Below are 19,895 nucleotides of genomic sequence, written 5' to 3'. Positions count from 1 at the left end.
CGGATGTTATTGCACAGTGGGAATCGAAGATCGGCGACAGAACCTTCGGGTTTTTGAAGAATGTGGGGAGGAGGCATTACGTCCAGCACTCTCCTCATTGCTTCTCGTTCGTTCGGGGCTACCAGGTCTATTGTGACCTTTAGTGACCATTCCATGCCGACATTGCACGGTGTACCCGCTTGTTGAAAGCATCGAGATGTTGACAGCTTCGCACTAGCCGGCGGCAAATAACGTTTACTAGTGCGATCCTGTGCGATCCCATGAGCTCCAGGCCGCGGCCCGGCTAAGGTAGGCGCGGGCAACGTCAGTCAAAATGACAAATTGGAAATCAGACAACGACGAGTTTGCGCTTCCCCATGAAACGTCAATGCAGGATTGTGCCGTTCGCCGGGTCCACATCGCGTGGCTCGCCGCACGCCGTACAACGGTGGTGTGACGGACGATGATGGCGCGCAGACCGGGGTGATGCAACCACCGGACAGACCAAGCTCAGAGACGTGCTCGACTTCAAGTTTCAACGGAGTCCGCTCTATTACTAGTGCAGAAGGACGACCCGGCGGTGATGTTATGTCAAACCACAACGTGGCATGCCTATATGGGGAAGTAAGCCTTTGGGTTCGCGTCGGTCGCGGGAGTCACGGTCTCACGTGGGGGCCGAGAAGATCGTTCCCACGGCGTCCCACGAACATCGACAACAGCTCGGATTCTCGCTGGTGGCTCGGGCGCACGTCAATTCTTGATATCGCCGCGCACGCGCAGCCGGGCGTTAGGGTGCAGTAGTACCTAACAACACCAGTTTGACGGGTTAGTTGTTGAGCATTGATAGGAAGCTATTGTCTTTCGCATCGCGCGGCGAAGCGGTACGTAACTTTGCGAGAAATGTGTTGGCCCATCGCCGCTCTGCGGTCAGGCTTAGAGCGCGAAGATCAGCGAAGCTCATCAGCGTACTGTGTTTGCTGGATTGCACAGGATGGACAAATGTACCCCACAAGATATGTAAGGTAGCATCCCCACAAAATTGCCGTGGACCTGGGCCGGCATCATCGGAAACGGAGCTTCGTGCGTCAGTCGCGGGCAGGTCGAGATTAGATGGCACAAGGCCGAACAATTCGTCGCAACCTCGAAGTGAGACAAGGCCTCATTACATCGTATAGAGACGGGGGTCTTCGGCTGCTCAAAAGATTCACGACGCACTGTAGAACACTCCGCCGCAAAGTAGCTCAGCTCACCGCCCAGCTGAAGCGCCACACGAGTCCCCGGCGCGTGGTTGTCCTGTATCCCAAGCTGGTCACCGACTCGGACGCTGCCACCCGCCGGTCTGCGGTCGCCCGAGGGCCTACCTTGTCTCGACCGATTTTGTTTGCGCGGATCGTCTATCGCGCCAACCGTTCGACTTCGGAGTGCACCTGGCTGGGGTCACTCAGTTGAAGCCGTCAGCCCGCTGAGACCGAGTTGACCACGCGGCGGTAGTCAAGCTTGGACGACCACTATCGATAGAAACCGGCGGCGTGGGGGCAGAGTGGGAAGAACCGGCAGCAGGCGAGCAAGCTGATGTGCTGATAACTGCAAGGTTTGACCTGCAAGAACGCGCAGTGTGGGCAAGCAGGTTCTGCGACGGGGAAAAATAGCAGTAGTGGTTACCGGAACATCGTTGGGATCTTTCGGCCACATGACCAGTCCCGGAACGCCCTCTGTCATCTGTGGGTCATGCACAGCGGTCATTGGCGTGTGTACGCGCCGCGGCGTGGATGATATGGTGTTTTCAGAGCTTCATGTATCTGACGGGCTCGAACACGGCGGCCGAAGCCGTCACGCCAAAAGGCAGGATAAACAAGAGTTTGTTTCTCCCTCACCGGCGGGTATCTGTGTGCATCACCAAGCTGCATCGTGCTAAGGGCGACCGCCGCCCTTACACTTGATGGGCTTTGTTTGGGACAACAGACAGTTGCTTGGAGGAGCAGCGGAGCCCATGAGGCTGACTTCGGATCAGCATCGGCAGTCATGCGAACGGGAAATACATGCGAAGGCTTAACTTGGTGCAGACGCGCTGCATCACTGATTGGAACTGCAGTCTCCTTGCTACGGCCGTATCGCTCCAAACAGACGGCTTTTGCGCGGAGGTACACTGTGTTGGGGCAGCCTGAGACGAGAGGCAAGATGGCTCATGACGGGACTTTTATGCAGGAGAAAATCATTGTGGATACAGGGGCGGCGTGGTGAAGACAAGGAGACTCATGTATGTTCAGTCTGTCTCACAGCACTCTCGTGTTTGCAGTGGAAGGAGAGGAATCCACAGATACAGGCACGTCAAGCGCCAGAACAAGGTCTTGCCCTCCTGTAGCCGCGTCGGCGCTCTCGAATCCCAGAGGAGAACCAGAGCTGACGGAGCCACCCAAGTCGTTCCCAGGCCCAGAGGAGGCAGGATCATCATCAAGCACTGGCGAAGAAGGTTGGGATGCATTGCCCGGAGTGGGAGCACTGTTGAGGGACGAAAATGTCGTGAGTCTTACTGGAAAAACACCACGCTCGGGGTTGAGTCTTCCGATACCATCGACAACGTCAAGGCGAAGACCCACAACGCGCGTCAAACTTGTTGAGACCATCAGACACCATTGAAGATGTACTCACCGAGAGATCGCGCCACTATGGCTCAAGCTGCAGGCGGTAACGGACTGAAGATCGCGCGCGACTGGCGCATATACCCTGTGCAAAGGTTCTCCGGGGCCTCGCTGGACTCGATTGTGAGTCTCAACTTGAAAGGCGGCACTTTGGCTAGCAGCTTGTGCGGCCGCGAGTTGGCGATCAATGCGCGCGTGGTTTTGTCGCGGTCTGCTTGCTAACAAAGTCCCATCCTTGAGTCTTCTTGGAGCATTGGTGCTTGCATTTACATCGTGTGATTTCTGTCCGCCGTGGCTTGGGAGGCATGGCGTGTGGTAGACGATGGCTGGATGCAGCGACGGTGTGCGTGTTGTTGCGGGCAGAGCGCAAGTTGCGACGTGATGTAATCGCGCGGGTAAGTTGCGATGAAGGCCGTGACCGCGATATCTGCCTCAAGGCCCGCGATCGGTAACTCTTATCTGACGGAAAATCAAGATTTGTCTTCAGGAAATCGAGCCTGCTGGATTAATTATGTGATTCCGAGTGACGCTGCTGGGGAACGTGGGAACACAGGGCGACAAGCGAGACGCGTTATGTCACGGGGGTGACGGACGCGTCTGACGCGCATTCCGAGCGATTCGGACTAGTGGCAACGTCGACCGCGTCTGCCACCAGTCTCTGTCCTCGCCAGCCATGTCCCTTTGGGTAGACAAGGTGTGTCTCTCTCCCTCCACTTCTCATCTCACTCCTCTCACCCAGCCCTCTCCAGCATCGGCCCCGTTCTCTTGACCAACTCCACTACCACCATGCCCTCTCTGCACGCCTCAAGGCTCTCGTACGTTTCCACTCCCTCCCTCTCTGCCCCACTAACCTCCATCCAGGCCGCCTCGGGAGACTTCCCCCACATGCTGTTCTATGGGCCCACGGGCGCCGGCAAGAAGACGAGGATAGCGGGCACCTTGCTCGAGCTCTTTGGCAAAGGCGTAGAGAAGGTGCGTGTTTGTCCTCTAGAGCGCAGGCTGGGGTCCTAATCACGATGTGGAACATGTCCCCGTCGGCTACCGAAGCTCAAAATTGACCAACGTGTCTTCCTCACCCCGACAAAACGCAAGCTCGACGTCAACATCGTCCAGAGCAACTTCCACATCGAGATCACCCCAAGGTGAGCCTCCACCAACTGCTCACGCAATGTCGCTTCCCTCACAAAAATGCTTCCATCAGCGAGGTCGGAAATTACGACCGAGTCGTCATCCAAGAGATCCTGAAGGAGATCGCGCAAACACAGCAAGTCGACCTCAGCGCGAAGCAAAAGTTCAAGCGTGCGTCGTCTCCCCTACCCCTCGCGCGCGCGCCGGTCGGCCGCCCGGTACTGACTTGACAGCTGTACTTTGCGATCTGCAGTGGTCGTCATCCACGAGGCGGATTCCCTCACGCGCGACGCCCAGGCGGCGCTCCGCCGGACCATGGAAAAGTACATGACCAACATGCGCCTCATCCTCTGCGCGAACAGCACCAGCAAGCTCATCGCGCCCATCCGCTCCCGCTGCCTCCTCATGCGCGTAGCCGCCCCGAGCGAGGAAGAGGTTAGTCCTCCTCGTTGCTCCCCCTTCTCCTCCTCCGCAGTGATGTGATGTTTGCGCCGCTATCTGTGATGGCAAGTTGATTCGGCGGCTCAGGAGGGGGGGGGCGCTGTGGAAGGAAAAAGAGAAAGGCAAAAGTGGCTAATCTGCGCCCACAGATGCGGGCTGTGCTCGACTACGTGGGCAAGCGCGAGGGCTTCGCGATCCCGGACGACACGGCCAGGCTCATTGCGCAGGACGCGAACGGCAACGTCCGCAAGGCGCTCCTCGTCCTCGAGGCGCTCAAGATGCAGAAGTGCGTACATTTCCTCTCGTGTCTGCCTTGTTTCGCGGGTGCGCCAGCGCGCATCGCATTGTCCGTCGATCAACGCGCCGGACCCCCGTTTTGCGTCCTGCTCTGTTCTGTGCACTCGCATGACGGCATGCTGATTTCGTGACTTTTCGTTCCTCCTCGCCCCATCCTCGCCCCACCCCACCCACACAGCACCGATCTGTCCTCGAGCGCGCTGAGCATCGCGAAGCCAGACTGGGAGACGTACTGCCACAAGGTGGCGGACATGATCATCCAGGAACAGTCCCCCGCGCGCGTGATGGAGGTCCGCGCGAAGCTCTACGAGCTCCTCTCCCATTGCATCCCGCCCTCGGTCGTCATCAAGGTGCGCGCGCCCTCCCCCCTTTCCCCCTTCCTCTCTGCGTTCCTGCGTTCTTGCACCCCCCTACGTCCGCCTTCCCTCCCTGCCTTGTTTGCAATTGCGCTCCTTCTGTGTGTCAATGGGCGCTGATGGACCTCGAAACCGACCGACCGCGCTGCTAGACCATCGCGGAGAAGGTCGTGGACCAGGTCGACGACGCCCTCAAGGCGGACATCATGCACTGGGCGGCCATCTACGTACGTCGCGCCCCGTCTCGTCTGTTCGCGTGTTCGTCTTTTCGCTGAACCTGCCCCTTGTCCTGTCCTCCTTCCGCCCTTCTCGCCCCTGGCGCCGTTCGCCGTTCGCCGCTTCCGCACACGCGAACACGCCCCGAAACACGGACGGACCGCCTCCTCCTCCTCCTCTTCCCCGGTGACGTAGGAGGCACGCATGCGCGTGGGCAACAAGAAGATCTTCCATCTCGAGGCGTGGGTGGTTAAGGTCATGTCGCTCTACAAGGTGCGTGCGGGACTGCCTCCCGGCGGTTTCCTCTCGCCGGAGGGGAGGGGGAGGGGGAGAACCAGGCACTGATCATGGCGCATTCGCATTGTTCGCAGCATTTCTTCCTCGGCTTCGACATGGACGCGGGCTTCGACGACTTCTAGAGATCTGAGCGCCGGGCGCTGGGGCCTTTGGTCGGACCGGGCGTCTCACGTCCGACGTCACTCGCTTATCCTGGCGGGCATCACTGTTTTCGGGTATTCTGCACACGCGTGTGTATGTGGCAACAGCAGATACGCAGATACATCACATCGAGCGGGATTGTAAATATTGGTATGGTATACTGTATAGTAGGTTAACATAATTCATATAAAAGAAGCATCGTCTCCCAGATCCACCGTCGTCCATGTCTGGATGGAGGGCACGAATCAGGGCGAATTCAACGTCTGTGTCGTAACAAGCATCGCAACCAGGTCTCTTGAACAGAGCGTGCATCCAAAAGCATCCACGAGTGGTGCGGCTGCAGCATCGCCGTCCGCCCGTCCACGCGCACACCATCGCCGATATCCTACAGCACCCGCGAATACAAGGCGGGCCCTATCGAGAAAGCAAGCGAGCGAGCATCACCGGCTCTCAGCCCTCGTCTTCGCTGCCCCCCTCCTCTTCTGCTTCTACATCTCCATCTCCATCCGCGCCGGCGCCCACGAAATCAGAGATGTCGAGGTCCATGCCCCCGTTCCACTCACGCTCCCACAGGGGCACGCCCGTCGCCGGGTCCACATGGCGGCTCTCGACCGACAGCGCCGGGTGGCCGAGCGGGAGCACGCCCCGCGCGAGCTCGAGCCGCTGCAGCAGCGTGCAGCGTTCGTCGAGGAGCCCGGTGATGTAGTCGATCGCTGGGGGCGCAAAGAACATGGCGCATAAGCATACAGGACACACAAGAATGGGCACACGAGACAGAGAGGAGAAGGAAGAGAGCGCCGCGGGCCGCAAGGGGACCAAGGCAGGCAAGTGAGCAAGACGGAGGTGAAGGACGCACTCTTCTGCAGGACGACGTTCTCGCTCCTCGGGCCCGCCCGCCCGTCCGGCTTCTCCGCCTCTGCCCGCCCTCCCTTCTTCTTCTTGCCCTTGCCGTCCGCGTTGCCGCCCCCGCCGCGCACCTTGCCTTTGGGGTTGGCCTGCGAGGCCTCCTCGATCACCTCGAGCTCCTTCTCACGCCCCTTCGTCCTCTCGCGCTCGTCCTCCTGGCGGATCGCCTCCCGCAAGGCGGGGACGGCCTCACAGAGCGACTCGTATCCCCGCCGGATGTTTGCCCGCCGCTTCTGCTCGGACTGGATGTGGTTCGCGCGCTTCTGCGAGGGCGACAGCAGCGCCCCCTTGGCTCCTGCTGCTGTTGAGCCCGAGACGCCGTTGGCGGAGCTGCTCGCGCTGGAAGACTGCGAGGGGGCCGGGGTACTCTTACTCTGAGTGGAGGAGGCAGTCCGGCGGGGTCGCGTGGTCGCCGATGCGGCACCGGGCCCGGATCCCGGAGGCGAGTCTGCGTCAGGGGCCGAGGGGAAGGGGCTCGAGGACGACGGGGAGGCACGGAGGCGTTTTGAGGAGCTCGGATCTGTGGCTGGTTGCGAGGACGACGGGAGGGGCCGCTTTGTCGACGTGGACGTGGACGTGCTGGCGAGCACCGAGGGGGCAGACGGGGAGGGGGGTACGGGGGAGGGGCGCGTGTGGGTGCCATCGTGCCCGTTGGCGTAATTGGAGGTCGTTATGGGCGGCAGTGTGTGCCCCGAGGAGGAGGGTGCGTGCTCGAAGCCACGTAAAGGGGCGATTTGGACATGGGGTTGCGAGAGATGCTGAAAGGAGAACAGGGAGGTCGACGAGCCGGGGGACAATGTTGATCTGTCCTTGAACTGTGCTGTTGGATGCGAGGAGTCAGCGAGACGAATGGTAGCGAGGATGCGTGCGGGAGGGAGAGGCGACGCCTGATGTTCTCGTCGACTTATGGTCTGACGCTAGGGGATGCGGCGTACCTGACTCGGTTCCGGGTATGCTCGGCCAGTAGCTAGGTCCACTACTCGAGCTCTGTGGTGGATGGCTGGGATATGATGAGCTTAGGTGGTGGTTTGTCGACAGGGGGACGTCTAGTGACATGAGGTCCTTTGTCGCCTTGGCGAGGGCCTCCGTGCCCTGGATGTGGGGGATGTTGTCAGCAATGCTGGGGTCGATGGAGCCATCGGGGCTGATGGAGGAGTCGAGGTCGACGGCGGAGAGGAAGGACGTGAGGTAGACGGCCTCTGAAGGCGAGAAGAGGGTCATTGGGGGTTACCGTAAGAGTGTATCTACCCCGCAGCTCAAGAGGCTTGTGATATTTTCCCCGCACTCCTCCATACAGACGCCCGGCCATCTCCGGGGGGCCCCGCGCTCATCCTGCCCTCTCGGCCTTTCGTCTCCTCCGACGCGATGCGCCGGTCATCGACCCGACCATCATCCTAAACGGGTCCCTTGCGGATGCCCGCACATTGAATATACGGAGCCGTAGGTGCCCTTCTTGCGTCCACGTCAAGTTGTTTTAGTAACATGAACATACACACCGTAGTACGCAGGGCGACGGCATTCGGGGATTGTTTACCCGTCTTTCCTCGTGACCAAGAGTATTTGTCAATCCTGAGACCATTTTGGTGCTTTCAGGGCCCCAATTTGCCTCACGCGACCAGCTGCAGAGGCTAGCATACAAACGTGGATCCCCGAAGTGGAGATACACAGCACCCGACACGCGTACATGCAGACCTAAAACGTATGTACAGAACTAGAAACGAGCACTCGCAAAAACACAACGATCGTTATCATGGCTTCTTCGGAACGTTACGCCTGCGCAGGCCTTGCGTCACTGCCTCCATCCAGGTCATCACGGGACGCTGAGGGGGTGACTACAGAATGCTTGGTGAGTACACTTTGCCCGCCACAACACGCATGTTCCTCTGACTCACAGGGGCCGTCTCGTAGATTACCGCCGGGATGACCGTGGGCGGCGCGGGGAAGAATTGTTCCTGGCCCAGAGGCTCGAAATCCATCGTGAAAGTGGCCTGCGAGACCAGGTTTCACATATCGAAGCGGCTCGTACAAGTGAGGCCACTTACCTTCGTCCGCTCTATCAGCAGAGTGAGCGCCTGCTTGGGGAACTTACGCTTCTGTGTGCTACGCCACCAGGTTGTATCAGTAAGTTGTCCTCTTTGGCTAGGCTCAGCGATTCATAATGCTACTCACCAGATCTCCAGTAGAAGCACAGTTTCATTAGTCTGGAGCCTCTTGCGTCCTGCGATCCTCAGGCTCTCTCCGAGTCGTCGTAAGAGGGGTTCTTCCCAGTCGAGCAGACTGTTCAGTGCAGCGGCGCACGTCTGCAGAGCCTTCCTGTCATCGGTGTCCAGCTCTGTCCAGACCGTACCATCGGGGAGGACGAAACTAAAGAATGGTTCGTGCCAAGAGGAGTTCATGGAGGTCAAGTGGTTGGGTCGATAGAGCTGAGGGTCGAAAGGCTTCGACGCTGCGGGCATTTATAGTGCTTCTGAAAGTTCGTGCGTCCGGTAGCCCAGCTTATTGGCCTACGCTCACTCGTTTCAGAGACGGCGCCCAAGCAACGGACCCTAAGCGGGCTGTAGCGATGAACACGAATGGAAGCCACCGCGTCCGTGTTTGCAAAGCGGCATTGTGCACTTCATTATTGGACAATGGACGGTTGAACGAGCGCCGCTTTGGCCATGCGCCAGTGGGCGCCACGGCCCTTTGCAATGACGGATCGCTGGCTACTGGCCGTTCTAGGGCGATGTATCCACAATGCACAGGTCACCTATCTGCTCGTAATACCCGAACATGTGCGACAAACCCAAGTAAGTAAGTATGTGCGACCTCCAGATACTCTGATCCAACCGGTCTTAGACTGAGAACGGAGCACGTCGGTTGTCAAGCAATACATAGTCCTCCACTGACGGAAACGTCGACAGACCAGAGTCGAGCATCAGGGTCGCCTCGTCTCCCGATCTCTGCAAAAGGTTCCTTCTAGATCTCGTCCATCTTCCACGCGCAGTCAACGGTCCTGGTGTGTTTGTTTTTCTGGACGAAGTCCTAGAACGTTGAAAATGCTGGTGTCCCTCCGCTCGCCGGCAACCACAACCAAATTTCTCGATACTCGTACAGAATCTGGATACGGATTCTCCAGTCCGGTTGCACAGTATCTGCAGTGCCGAGGAAGCCTACCAGAACACGCTGACGCTCCTGACGATCCCCTCCGCCATCTTGCTTCAAACTCGCTCGCTCGCAGGCCACGGTACCCCCTGTCAGCCGAACGTTCCGCCGAGGAAATGATGTGCCATGAGGACGGCAGCGACGATATGGCCCCCTCCCCGGCGTAGATGCGCATAGCAGACGTCGCGGCGTGGTGAGCCGTGCAGAACTGCCCGAGTATAGCGCGGTAATGACGTGTCTCCCCGGCCGGTCAGGCAAGGGGCAACAAAATTGAGCGTCGGGCGCCCCAAGCCGCGGGGGTTGGTTTGGACTAGGGTATGGTTAGAAAAGGATTCGGTTTTGAACAGAGAGTTATGAACAGGCGCTCGAAGCAGGCCGTTTCTAACCAGGATTAATAACTGTTATTAACTCTTGTGTTATTAACTGTTAAGAACATTTTCTAACACCGCCGTGGTTTATTAACAGTCGTATCCCATCGATGATCACCATGCCAATGCGTCCCTTCTCCCTCCAGTATGGCTTGCCATCTGCTACACTATCATCATCGGAATCCTTGTCTCCATTATCCGGGTTGCAAAAAAGCATGTGCAAGGCATTCCTGAAGAATTGCTCGTCATCAGCTTCTTCTTGCTTGTCTTCTCGGCGCTGGACCTCGGATCAAGGTTAACGTCCATATCTAGTTGCATATGATGTTAGTATATTTTGCTTATCAGCAAAGTCTTAGACTAGTGCTTCACGGAGATTTTTGGCAGTGTGTGGTTCCAGCTCAAACACCTATGTATTGCCTCCATCTGGACTCTTGAACAATATATAACCGGGCTGATAGACCCCTGGGCTTTTGAACCGTTAATTAACATGTAAATAACCTGTTACAGTGCTTTGCAAAAAAGATTGCAGTGCGAAGCGCGCAAATCCTGTTTGCTCCTGTTTGGTCACTCGTCGGCTACGGCAAGGATTTCTGTTTCGGGAACCGGACGCTCATAAGGACTCCGTCCGTAAAAGCCGTGCTCGAGTCCGTGTCCGCTTTCCTACTGCAAAAATGCACGAGGATATTCTTTGCCTCCGAATGACGACCTTCTGAATATATCCGGTAGGTTTGTGGCTGGAAAATCGACCATGCTGCAAAGAGGCTTCCGGCATTGCAGGTGTTTCCCCGGGTGGGCACACAGGGGCAAACAGGATTTTGCGCGCTTCGCACTGCAATCTTTTTTGCAAAGCACTGTAATAAACCCCGGGTTCATTATTTCGACTTTCAAACTTTACCCTAGTTTGGACGTGTTACCAACGCCGAAGGGTCCGTGATACCGCAGGACAGCGACTTGCTTAGCTGTCGCGCAGACCGGCGCGCTCGCAAGCGTGGGCGTGCCCGTGTGGCACATCGAGGAGCTCCTCTGCAGACCAAGGCGTGTTGGGCTCGGTGGTTTGAACGGCACCATTTTGGGCAGATACATACATCCGTGCGGTGGTCGTGGAGCGCAACCCGGAGGAAGGCGCAGCGAGTCACCACCAGTGAGAATATCTCACATAGCACTCCTTGATGTATCTCGAGACGTTCACTACGCCTGACAGGACTACAGAGTGCCAGTGCCACATCTCTCTTGCGTCAACCAAGTCAAGATGATGAAGCGCGCGCATGCACGGTCCGCTTCTCAAGACGTATCCATGTCAGAACACTATTGAGATTTGCACGAATGCAACCACTGGAGGCCCTGGTCGTGCACCGAGCTTGGCCGCGCGCGCAGATAGGATGGACAGCAGAGACAGGCAGCCTCCCTTGCCAAAGGCAGCCTTACACTTGCGCGTCGCAAGCCCAAGACGGTGCTGAGCCCCGAGGACGCTAATGCAAACATGCCGCATGCTTGGCCTCCTGAACAGCCACGCAGCAGCCAGCGCACCACGCGCTGAACGAGTCTATCCGATCGGCAGATGATAGATTTATGTGCTCGGGAGCGAGATACGCGAACAATGTACTCTCAGAACGGGGAACGCCGCCCTAGTTCCCACAGGTCGCGTTCCACCGCGCGTCGCCCCACGAGTGCTGCGCGCTCGCCGCGTTCGACGCGACAAAGTCCGCGAGCGAGCACGTCCCGTAGCGCGCGTCCATCCGCGCACACGTCGACAGCGGGAACGGCGCGTCGTTGAGCACCAGGCGCACCTGCGGGGCGCCCCCGAACGACGCCGAGCACGAGAACTTTTCCCACACCATCTGCGCGGCGAACGGCACCTGGGTCGACGTCCGGAACTTGCGCGCGCGCCGCACCGGGCCCTGCGCGGAGAGCGGCGGGGTGTCCTTCGCGAGCCCGAGCGCGGTGAGCGCGAGGTCGATCGTCGTGTCGTGCCCGAACTCGAGGTAGGCCGGCTTCGCGGCGCCGGAGGCGTTCGTGAAGCGCTCGACGACCTTCCGCACGAGCAGGCCGCCGAGCACCTCGCCCATGGGCGAGGGCAGGTTCCACCCGAAGGCGCCGTCCATGAGGAGGTCGAGCTCGTACTCGAAGTCCTCGATCTCGCTCTGCGTGAACGCGCCGCACCAGGGGGAGGTGCCGAGGGCCGCGAGGTCGTACGCGCACGCGTAGAGCGCCCCGTGTACGTTATCGGTCGTCAGGTTTACGCCGGGAAGCAGCTTGTTCAGACGCTTCGCGATCGGGGGCAAGTAGATCGAGCCCCACTCGACGGTGGCCTGCGGCGTCAGAAACAGCGATCAGCAAAGCCTCTTCTCCGCACGCGACGGGACGCGCGCACGCACGTTGTTGCCATAGGCGTACTGCCATTTTTTGCATGTGTTCATGGGCGTGATCCACGATGGCGTGACCGAGTCCTCGGCGATGGTCGAAAATTCGGTGCCGTTGAGCGTCGCCCAGCTCCTGCCAAAGTAGCCTTGCGCGAACCACTGTGCCGACTCCACGACGCGGTCCTGGTTGCCCGCGAGGATGGAGTCTGCCTGCAACTTGGGGTACTTCAGGCGGAAACTGCCGGGCGTTCGCAATCGGCAGGAGAATCGTCGCGAAGCAAGCGTCGAACGCGACCGAGAGAAAGGCACGGGGTGAGGCGACGCGCACGAGGCACAACGAAAGAGAAGCACGACATTAGCTACCCAGAAGCACCACAAAACGGGCCAGACGCACTTGACACCGTGCTCAAAGAGCTGCAGTCGTCCGGGCGCGGTGAGGTCGTCGTGGCCCAGCGTCGACGTGTAGCCGTCTTTGAGGAATTCCAAATTCGCGGGCAGGCGCGCTTTCTTGAGTGCGGCGGACGAGTTCCCGAGCTTCGCCACGAGCTCGGTGACGAACACGAGCTCGGACGCGAGGGGGTACCGCGAGCCGTGCCTGTGCATCTGTACCCGGACGGTAGCAGCGACCATGGCGCAGGGCGCGCATGTTCATCGTAAGCGATCGATCGACGACAGGTTCAGAGCAGCAAGAAGGACAAGCGGAAAGGCGAGATGCGCCCGGTCTCGCTCCGTGCAAGAGGAGCGCGGAATACAGAAGGAAGCTGAGGAAGGATATACAGTATGCCACACTCACAAGCATGATCTGCTCGACCTCGCAGTCGTCCGGGAGCGCCTCCCTGATCCCACCGGGCACCGGGGCCTTCTGGTAGGGCGACAGGTTCCCGAGGTGGGCCGCATAGTGGAACGCGCCGCGCTCCGGCGGCGACGCGCGCGAGCTCGATGCGGACACGAGCGCGACGAGCGTCGCAGACAACCAATTCCAGAATATTGATGACGCCTTCATCTTCTTCGTGTTACCGTTCGCGGCGTGGCAGACCGCAGGACGTGCCTTTCTTGCGTGCCTAAGCTAACGGGTATGCAACGCTCGGACTCCGCCGGAGAGGAGATGGTTCCGCTGGAAGGCGAGCAGAGGGCGACGCGAGGTTGCCTCCGCGCGTAGCGAGCTGGAAGTTCTGGAGGAAGGTCCTGGGCACGAGCTCGGCGTGCACGCATCACGCTCCCTCGCATCTTATACCCCATCTCCCATTCCCATCACCGCGTCGCCGAGCCGCTACTTATGTACACAGTCCCTGACTCCCTGCAGGACCGCGCGGCGATAAGTGCGAGTGCGTACGTTCGAGAGACGCGGTCTCCGCTGGCGATAAAGATAAAGGCGCAGGAGATGCCACAGGCCCCTGATAGGAGAGGGCGTGCACGCGGGCGGACGGGGACGCTGTCTGATGCTACGCCAGGTGTTGTGAGGGGCGCCGCTGATGGCTGTCCGCCGAGTCGCCGACGCGCCGAGCGCATTATCGGCATCCCATGTGGCCCCGGATGAATCTTGGGCGCGTACGTACAGCCGGACCCAGACGCCCCAGCCAAGAATTGATAGCAAAGCGCTCGGAAAGGCACCCGGCCGGCAACGCTGCAGGAGGTTTCGACCACCCGCCTGCTGGGCCTGAGAGCGTCGTTGAAACATCGATGAAGGCGGGGGGTGGAACTGGGGCGACGAACGTTGGCAGGTGGTGGCAAGAAGAGGCGCGTGGATAGGCGTCTATCGTCGTCACGAAGCAGGGTCGGATGATTGTGTCGTCGCCGGGAGGTCGAGGATCCCAGGGTCCATGAAGCCCGAACCCTGTGGTATGAAGACACCTGCGTGACCGACGATCAACGGTGAGCAACGTGAAAGCATCTCACGGAGAGAAAAAGAAATGCCACGAGCATCTCACCGAAGTCGGGCAGGCAGCTCGCTACGATGCTGTCAGCGCGTAAGTATCAAAGTCCGTACCAGCCAGCACACCAGGCGCATTCATCGAACTGTGGCCTCTGAATCCAGAAAAACGGAAGGCATCTGGTCTATACTAAGAGGAGGACTAACATCGGGGGGTGCTCTCGACCCGAGGGGCTAATGTACAAAGACACGCTGCTCTCATGGCGAACGCGAACCGATATCATGTACGCCCTGTTTATGATGGCGGTAAAGCAAGTGCGATGCGGGGCCAAGAGCGAGGTATATGGGTGCATTATGTGCGTCGGCGTGTACAGTAGGAAGATGGTTCACATGACGGATGCGAGATGCGGCAGGGGGGATGCTACGATCGGCATGTGACGCGATGAGCTGGGGCAGCGAACATATTGTAGTGGGGAAGATTGAGGCAACTCTACATTGGGACACGTATGCGTATTCGAGTACGGGTCGATAGCAATCGGAAATTGGACTGGTCAGTGTCTGTCGAAAGGTGTGGTCGTCGTAAACGGATGGGTGCTTTCAAGGACGGGCGCGCATGGAATTGTTGTGTCGGTGTGCGGGTAGAGGACCGGCCGACGGCGAAGTACTTTTGAGATGAGCAGCTCGGAGCCGCTGGGTCCTTGTGCTTCAGACCGCACGACGTGTCGTCTGCATAAAAATCATCCAATCAAACTCTTATTCGATCCACCGCGCCGGGCTCACCTGCGGTCACCGCTTAGGGGCGAGGGTAGAAAGGGCCAAGCCTTGCGCGAGCTCGGCTTTCCACGATAACCTCCTGACCGCCTCTGCGTAGTCGACCCACTCCCTTCTTCTCTCCTTGCTCTCTAACCACTCGGCATCGAGGTCAGCGACGTCGAGCTCGTAAAAGTGGTACGTCGATGACGCAGAGGGGATCGTCGTCACGAAACGCGTAATTTTGCCGCGTACACCAGCTGCAGGAAGGAAGGAGATAGGAGCACACGCGAGGGCGCGATGCATGGAGAGGGGGAGAGAGGCGTTTGCCCGGGCGAGCGACAACGCGGTGTAGCAGGGATGGGGAGCGAGGAAAGCGAATGGTCAGGAATGGGGACGGTAGACGGATGGACAAAGGGTGAGACCTTCTTCCAAGGCTTCCCGCGAGGCTGCTGCTTCTAGCACCCCGTCCGATGGCTCCCATCCTCCTTTGGGCACTTGACACGTCGAAAAAATTGGAGTTCGAAGGGTATCGAGGGCAGACGGTCAGCAGACGTGCGTCAGGGGCGTAGCAGGGGGGAATGACAGGCAAGATGAGCGAATACTCACAGACCCAGTTATTTGGCCGTTTCCGACTTGTGATGACGAGGACCTTGCCGGCGGCACGGGCAATGGGTATAGCGCAGCAGACGACGCGAGGTGTGGAACGGCCCTTATTGCTCATGGTGGCAGGTGGTGGTTCGGAGGGAGGTGGGTGGGTAGAGGTGGCAAGGTGTACCCGGATGACGATTAGAGGTGCGGATAGATCTAGCTAACGAGCGGGTTCCACGAAGGCGGTCGCGTCGGAGCCGATGTGTGGCGAACGCTCGGCTCGGAATAGCGATTGGGTTTTGCGTTGGGCGCGCAACGACGAGTCAAGGACACGTAATGGCCGAACAGTTGTGGACGGCCGAGTGGGGTGGGGTGAGCGAGTGGGATGCACAGAGAGCCCCTGGCGACGGCGGATGGGATCTAGGATGGGAAGAGTGGGCTGTGGACGTGTGTGTGTCAGACCAGGGAGGCGGCGAGGATGGTTGCGAATGGAACGGGGTGTGCAGCTGGTGGCGCATCGAGAAAGTTCGTGTGCTTACTTATGTGGAATGCGACGTGTGCGCAAGACCTAGTCCGAGGCCGACCACGCCGGACTGCGGCGGAGACTGTGTAGTTGGCGGAGAGGCGGAGTGGGTCAGGGCACGGGTGCGGAGAGAGGGCACACGGCCGGAAGGCACAGTACAGCTGCGAAGAGAGAGAAAAGGGGGCAGGGGAAAATGGTGGGGTTTATGACTGAGAGAGAGGCGCAATCAGCGTCTGGGCGGCGAGGATGATTAGCAGGCCTGTGGGATACCAGGTGGGATACCAATGTCAGAAACCGAGCCCGGGCTGGCAGAGGACGGCGACGAAGCCTGCGCGGCCCCCTCAGCCTCCTCCGTCCAATGACTTCACGCACGTTCGCCGGTCCTGTGCTCCCCGCCATCCCGGCCGCCCACCGCTCGCTTCGGCCCCCCCACAGTTCCATCCCTGCCGTCTCCCCTCGGTCTCGCCGCGGCATGTCCGTCGACGGTCTGTCGGCTCGTCGTAGCAGCTCCGAGAGTTCACGCCAACTGCACGCGTCCTGCGCGCCTCGAATTCTACGCAGGCTTCCACCAGCCCCGGTTCTCGACTTCTCGCACTCAATCTCGATATCTGGCAGATCGGCGTCCTTCAAAACTACCGCAGATCCAGCAGGATCCAGCCCCGTATATTTCAATTAACTTAAACTAGTAATCTTACTGCACTCTCAAAGCCCGCGTCACTGCCCCGAATCGGACGCAATCTACGAAAACGCCGTCGATGACGACCACAGTCCTCGCACGGTGGCCTAACCCTATCCGTCCCATGACCATCGCTCTGCGTCTACTCATTCCACCTGTGCAAGAAACCAGCGCAGATGAGCTTAGATTAGCCACAATTATCCCCACCGTCTGAGCACTTACGCGACCAGGAACATGCATGCCACCCCAATGAACATGGCGGCGAACTAGGGACGGATGCAACGTCAGCACCAAACACGTAGCGAGAACGATCGTCCGACAGGGCGCAATCACCTCGCGTAGCGCCTGCTTGCCGCTTTTGCTGTCCTCGAGCAACCTGTCGCACGTGAGAGTTGTCAGAAATCCAGCCATGGGCCGGCGACGAGTCGATGGTGGCGGCTGCGACGTACGTGGGCAATACCGCCACTGCTCCGATGTACATGAACCCTCCTGCCACGAAGGGAATAACCTGAAATGGAACAGGAACAATTGTCAACTGCCCGCCCACGCGCATGTCGGCGGCGGCTTACAAGATCTGCTAGCTGCACGGTCGTGCCCAGGAGGCCAGCAGCGGTTCGGCGGAGGGCGTCAGCGAAGTTGGTGCCTTGACTCTCAGCTTCCGCGGCTGCTGAGAGGTTGTGTATCCCGATACCCATGAACGTTCTGTGGTGTCGTGAAGACGTCAGCGTGTGGCCAGACTTACCAAGGAGATGTTCCGTACCCAACCTGATCACGATACGACCGGGACATCAACATCAGCATCGGTGCAGCACCCATCAGCGAGGCACATAGACAAATCAGCCCCATCCTCCCGCGGAATCGCTGGGAAGAAGACGAGGAAGCGAGTGACGTACGAAGGCGCCGACGGCCGTCAGGAATTGGGATTGCATCGCCTGCTTTTTCGTGAAGCCGCTCCGCACGAGGATCGAGTAGTCGGCAATCTCGTGGGGGATTTCGTGCGCGAAGCAAGCGAGCGTCGTCGTCGCCCCAATGAGCGGCGATGAGTAAAAAGAAGCGGCCATGCTGCGGGTGGGCGTGCGACGGACCCCATTGAGCGACGCCAACGTGCGATGCCTCAAGTCAAGGGAACGGGACGTACGCGAGGCCATCAGTTCTGCAAAGGAAGTTGCCGGGGCGCGAGGCAGAGTGAGCGATGGACGGCTGAGGTGAACACGCAGACATACATGTTGTGCACGAAATCGCCGAAGAGATTGAGGTACGCCGAGAGCTTCGACGTCTGTTTAGGGCCATCCTGGTGGACAGCCTTCTCATCAGGATTTGGCGTAGCAGGCTTGTCACCCCCACGAGACTTCAAGCCGTTCGTGGAAGGGGCCTCCACCGCGGTTGAATGGCCGTTGGTGTGTTCGGCGGAACCATTCGTATGCGAATGGGAATGGCTGTGCGAATGACCCGCGCCCTCTTCGTCTCCTCCCAGCACTCGGAGCGTTTTCTCCATAATGAAGAACGACGCGAAGCCAACGAATATGCCCAATCTGAGATATCCGCGGATACATTAGTGGCTGATGGCAATCCGGAGTCAGAAGCTATATCGTACCCGATGAGAATATTGCGCTTTTCCTCCACCATTACAAAGTGGACGCCACCATCCTGATGCTCACCCATAAACGAATGAGGAACGAGGTGCAAGAACACATCAGATAGCAACCCGCCGGTCTGGAATGAACGTAGATGTGTCAGTACATGTGGTTTCGTAAGGTTCTGAACTGATCTCATGGACACAAGACGTGACTGCGCTGCGAGCATGCATATACGTTTGGGAGTAATCGAAAGGAGGCGCGTTGCGTAGGGAACTCTGGCCTGCGCCATAAAGAAGCAGAAACACGGGAATCGCACATCCCGAAGTAGGGCCGATCTTCGCCAAAATGGATGCCGAATACACGGCGATCCAATGCGGCTGATTCAAACACGCTACTCCATCGTGTCAAGCTTCGCTCGTACACCGACGATCAGCGACAGCTAGGGCTCTGGAGATCTTCAGCCCTCGGCAGAGGTTATTGGATCGATCACGTAGGAACTGCAACAACGTTCGCGGGAGAGTGTTGGTATGAGCTGCGGCTCCCATATCGTTGCCGAATCCGAGTTGCGGCTGTGGTAGGAAAGTTACCTGGGGAGGTGCGGTGCATTGGTGCAACACGTTTCCACTTCGAGCGCACTGAAACTGTAGATCACTGCTGCATGCAGCGACTGGAGGTCGCCAGACTGGTATCAAGATCACGGACAACCGACTGAATCAGTTGAGCTCGGCCGCTTTTCTCGCCAATTTCATCCTACGCTCTTCCGGAGTCTCAAAGACATGGCAGTAGTCTGTGGACGGGAAACTGAAGGCGATGTACTCACCGCGAACGCTGTCATGGTGTTTAACGTGTTGGGGTTGATTTGCGCGGGAATAAATGCAAGGATAAAGTTCGGGACACTGCTCCCGTCAATGCCAATGGCATGAGAAGATTAGAAAAGGAATTCATCAGTCGAAAGAAATGCAGAGGGATGACGATGTGCGTGTCACGGACGAGGAGATGTAGAACGTTCCTAGGACTGCCGATAGCGACCGTGTCAGTAGAGGTAATAAGCGAGAGTACAAGAGTCCACGAGACAGAGCACGTTCGTCTGAGGTTGAAAGCGAGCACAACCTTAGTCAAAAGGGATGCAACGCACCCGAATTCATTCCAGGGCCAAATGGGAAGAGCCATGAGAAGACGGTCCGCATGATAGGCGACTGCGCTGCCTCGAGTTCCTCCTTGAGGGCGCTCAATTGCTGTATGGGAGCGCATCCTTGGATGTCCGAGTCCTGCAAGACCACACATAGCCGATCGAGGTGGCAGTTGACATAGAAGAGGGATCACATTCAGTCAACGTCGAGGGTTCCCAGGTGAATTCGCATTCGCACACGTGCGAATTCAGCCGGCTCGGGAAAGTATACGCACCGAGACAACCAAGGGAGCTTTCGGGGTTTCTGACAATATAGAGGTTCCCACAGCAAGACTTGCCAGCGCGACCAGGAGCAGCGTCCGACGAGTAGATAGCAGGCTGGGCATGGTCATAGGCGGTGGCAAGGTGCGGAAAGACGGTGATCGGCCAGTCCGCTGACAGCATGGCACGGGCGCTTGTAACCCCCAAACTGGCGCGGTCGACGCGTCTGACGCCCATAGACGACGC

The 19,895-nt window shown here is 58.7% G+C and overlaps 5 protein-coding genes across 5 annotated transcripts; 1 reads left to right on the top strand and 4 right to left on the bottom strand.

The window, feature by feature from the left end:
- Positions 1 to 3,291: 3,291 nt before the first annotated feature.
- Positions 3,292 to 6,962, top strand: DICSQDRAFT_99784 (P-loop containing nucleoside triphosphate hydrolase protein; the record flags this gene model as incomplete). Its single annotated transcript, XM_007362309.1, has 11 exons — positions 3,292 to 3,312; positions 3,368 to 3,433; positions 3,480 to 3,590; positions 3,666 to 3,760; positions 3,820 to 3,917; positions 4,000 to 4,181; positions 4,337 to 4,473; positions 4,663 to 4,834; positions 4,993 to 5,067; positions 5,252 to 5,329; positions 5,428 to 6,962. 11 exons carry the CDS (start codon positions 3,292 to 3,294, stop codon positions 5,473 to 5,475), a joined length of 1,083 nt encoding a protein of 360 aa, XP_007362371.1. The 3' UTR covers positions 5,476 to 6,962.
- A 1,131-nt stretch (positions 6,963 to 8,093) lies between these two features.
- On the bottom strand, positions 8,094 to 8,873 carry DICSQDRAFT_133327 (uncharacterized protein). Its single transcript, XM_007362308.1, has 2 exons — positions 8,309 to 8,873; positions 8,094 to 8,246 (listed from the first exon to the last, which is right to left on the bottom strand). The coding sequence occupies exon 1, from the start codon at positions 8,854 to 8,856 to the stop codon at positions 8,566 to 8,568; it is 291 nt and encodes a 96-aa protein (XP_007362370.1). The 5' UTR covers positions 8,857 to 8,873; the 3' UTR covers positions 8,094 to 8,246; positions 8,309 to 8,565.
- Positions 8,874 to 10,848: 1,975 nt separating this feature from the next.
- On the bottom strand, positions 10,849 to 14,073 carry DICSQDRAFT_80125 (phosphoglycerate mutase-like protein). Its single transcript, XM_007362307.1, has 4 exons — positions 13,066 to 14,073; positions 12,667 to 12,875; positions 12,288 to 12,510; positions 10,849 to 12,221 (listed from the first exon to the last, which is right to left on the bottom strand). Exons 1-4 carry the CDS (start codon positions 13,273 to 13,275, stop codon positions 11,538 to 11,540), a joined length of 1,326 nt encoding a protein of 441 aa, XP_007362369.1. The 5' UTR covers positions 13,276 to 14,073; the 3' UTR covers positions 10,849 to 11,537.
- Positions 14,074 to 14,352: 279 nt separating this feature from the next.
- On the bottom strand, positions 14,353 to 16,234 carry DICSQDRAFT_99778 (uncharacterized protein). Its single transcript, XM_007362306.1, has 4 exons — positions 16,023 to 16,234; positions 15,502 to 15,922; positions 15,318 to 15,389; positions 14,353 to 15,152 (listed from the first exon to the last, which is right to left on the bottom strand). Exons 2-4 carry the CDS (start codon positions 15,614 to 15,616, stop codon positions 14,929 to 14,931), a joined length of 411 nt encoding a protein of 136 aa, XP_007362368.1. The 5' UTR covers positions 15,617 to 15,922; positions 16,023 to 16,234; the 3' UTR covers positions 14,353 to 14,928.
- A 432-nt stretch (positions 16,235 to 16,666) lies between these two features.
- On the bottom strand, positions 16,667 to 19,777 carry DICSQDRAFT_99777 (ZIP-like iron-zinc transporter; the record flags this gene model as incomplete). The annotated part of the gene is made up of 13 exons (XM_007362305.1): positions 16,667 to 16,837; positions 16,905 to 16,948; positions 17,016 to 17,058; positions 17,132 to 17,190; positions 17,252 to 17,385; positions 17,572 to 17,744; positions 17,821 to 17,835; positions 17,906 to 18,214; positions 18,277 to 18,395; positions 19,080 to 19,155; positions 19,250 to 19,274; positions 19,395 to 19,527; positions 19,664 to 19,777. The coding sequence occupies 13 exons, from the start codon at positions 19,772 to 19,774 to the stop codon at positions 16,825 to 16,827; spliced, it is 1,254 nt and encodes a 417-aa protein (XP_007362367.1). The 3' UTR covers positions 16,667 to 16,824.
- Positions 19,778 to 19,895: the final 118 nt, after the last annotated feature.

Source organism: Dichomitus squalens, assembly GCF_000275845.1.
Source record: "Dichomitus squalens LYAD-421 SS1 unplaced genomic scaffold DICSQscaffold_4, whole genome shotgun sequence".
Lineage (NCBI taxonomy): Eukaryota > Fungi > Basidiomycota > Agaricomycetes > Polyporales > Polyporaceae > Dichomitus > Dichomitus squalens.
The sequence above is the reverse complement of the archived record's forward strand: the minus strand, read 5'-3'. Positions and strand labels throughout refer to the sequence as shown.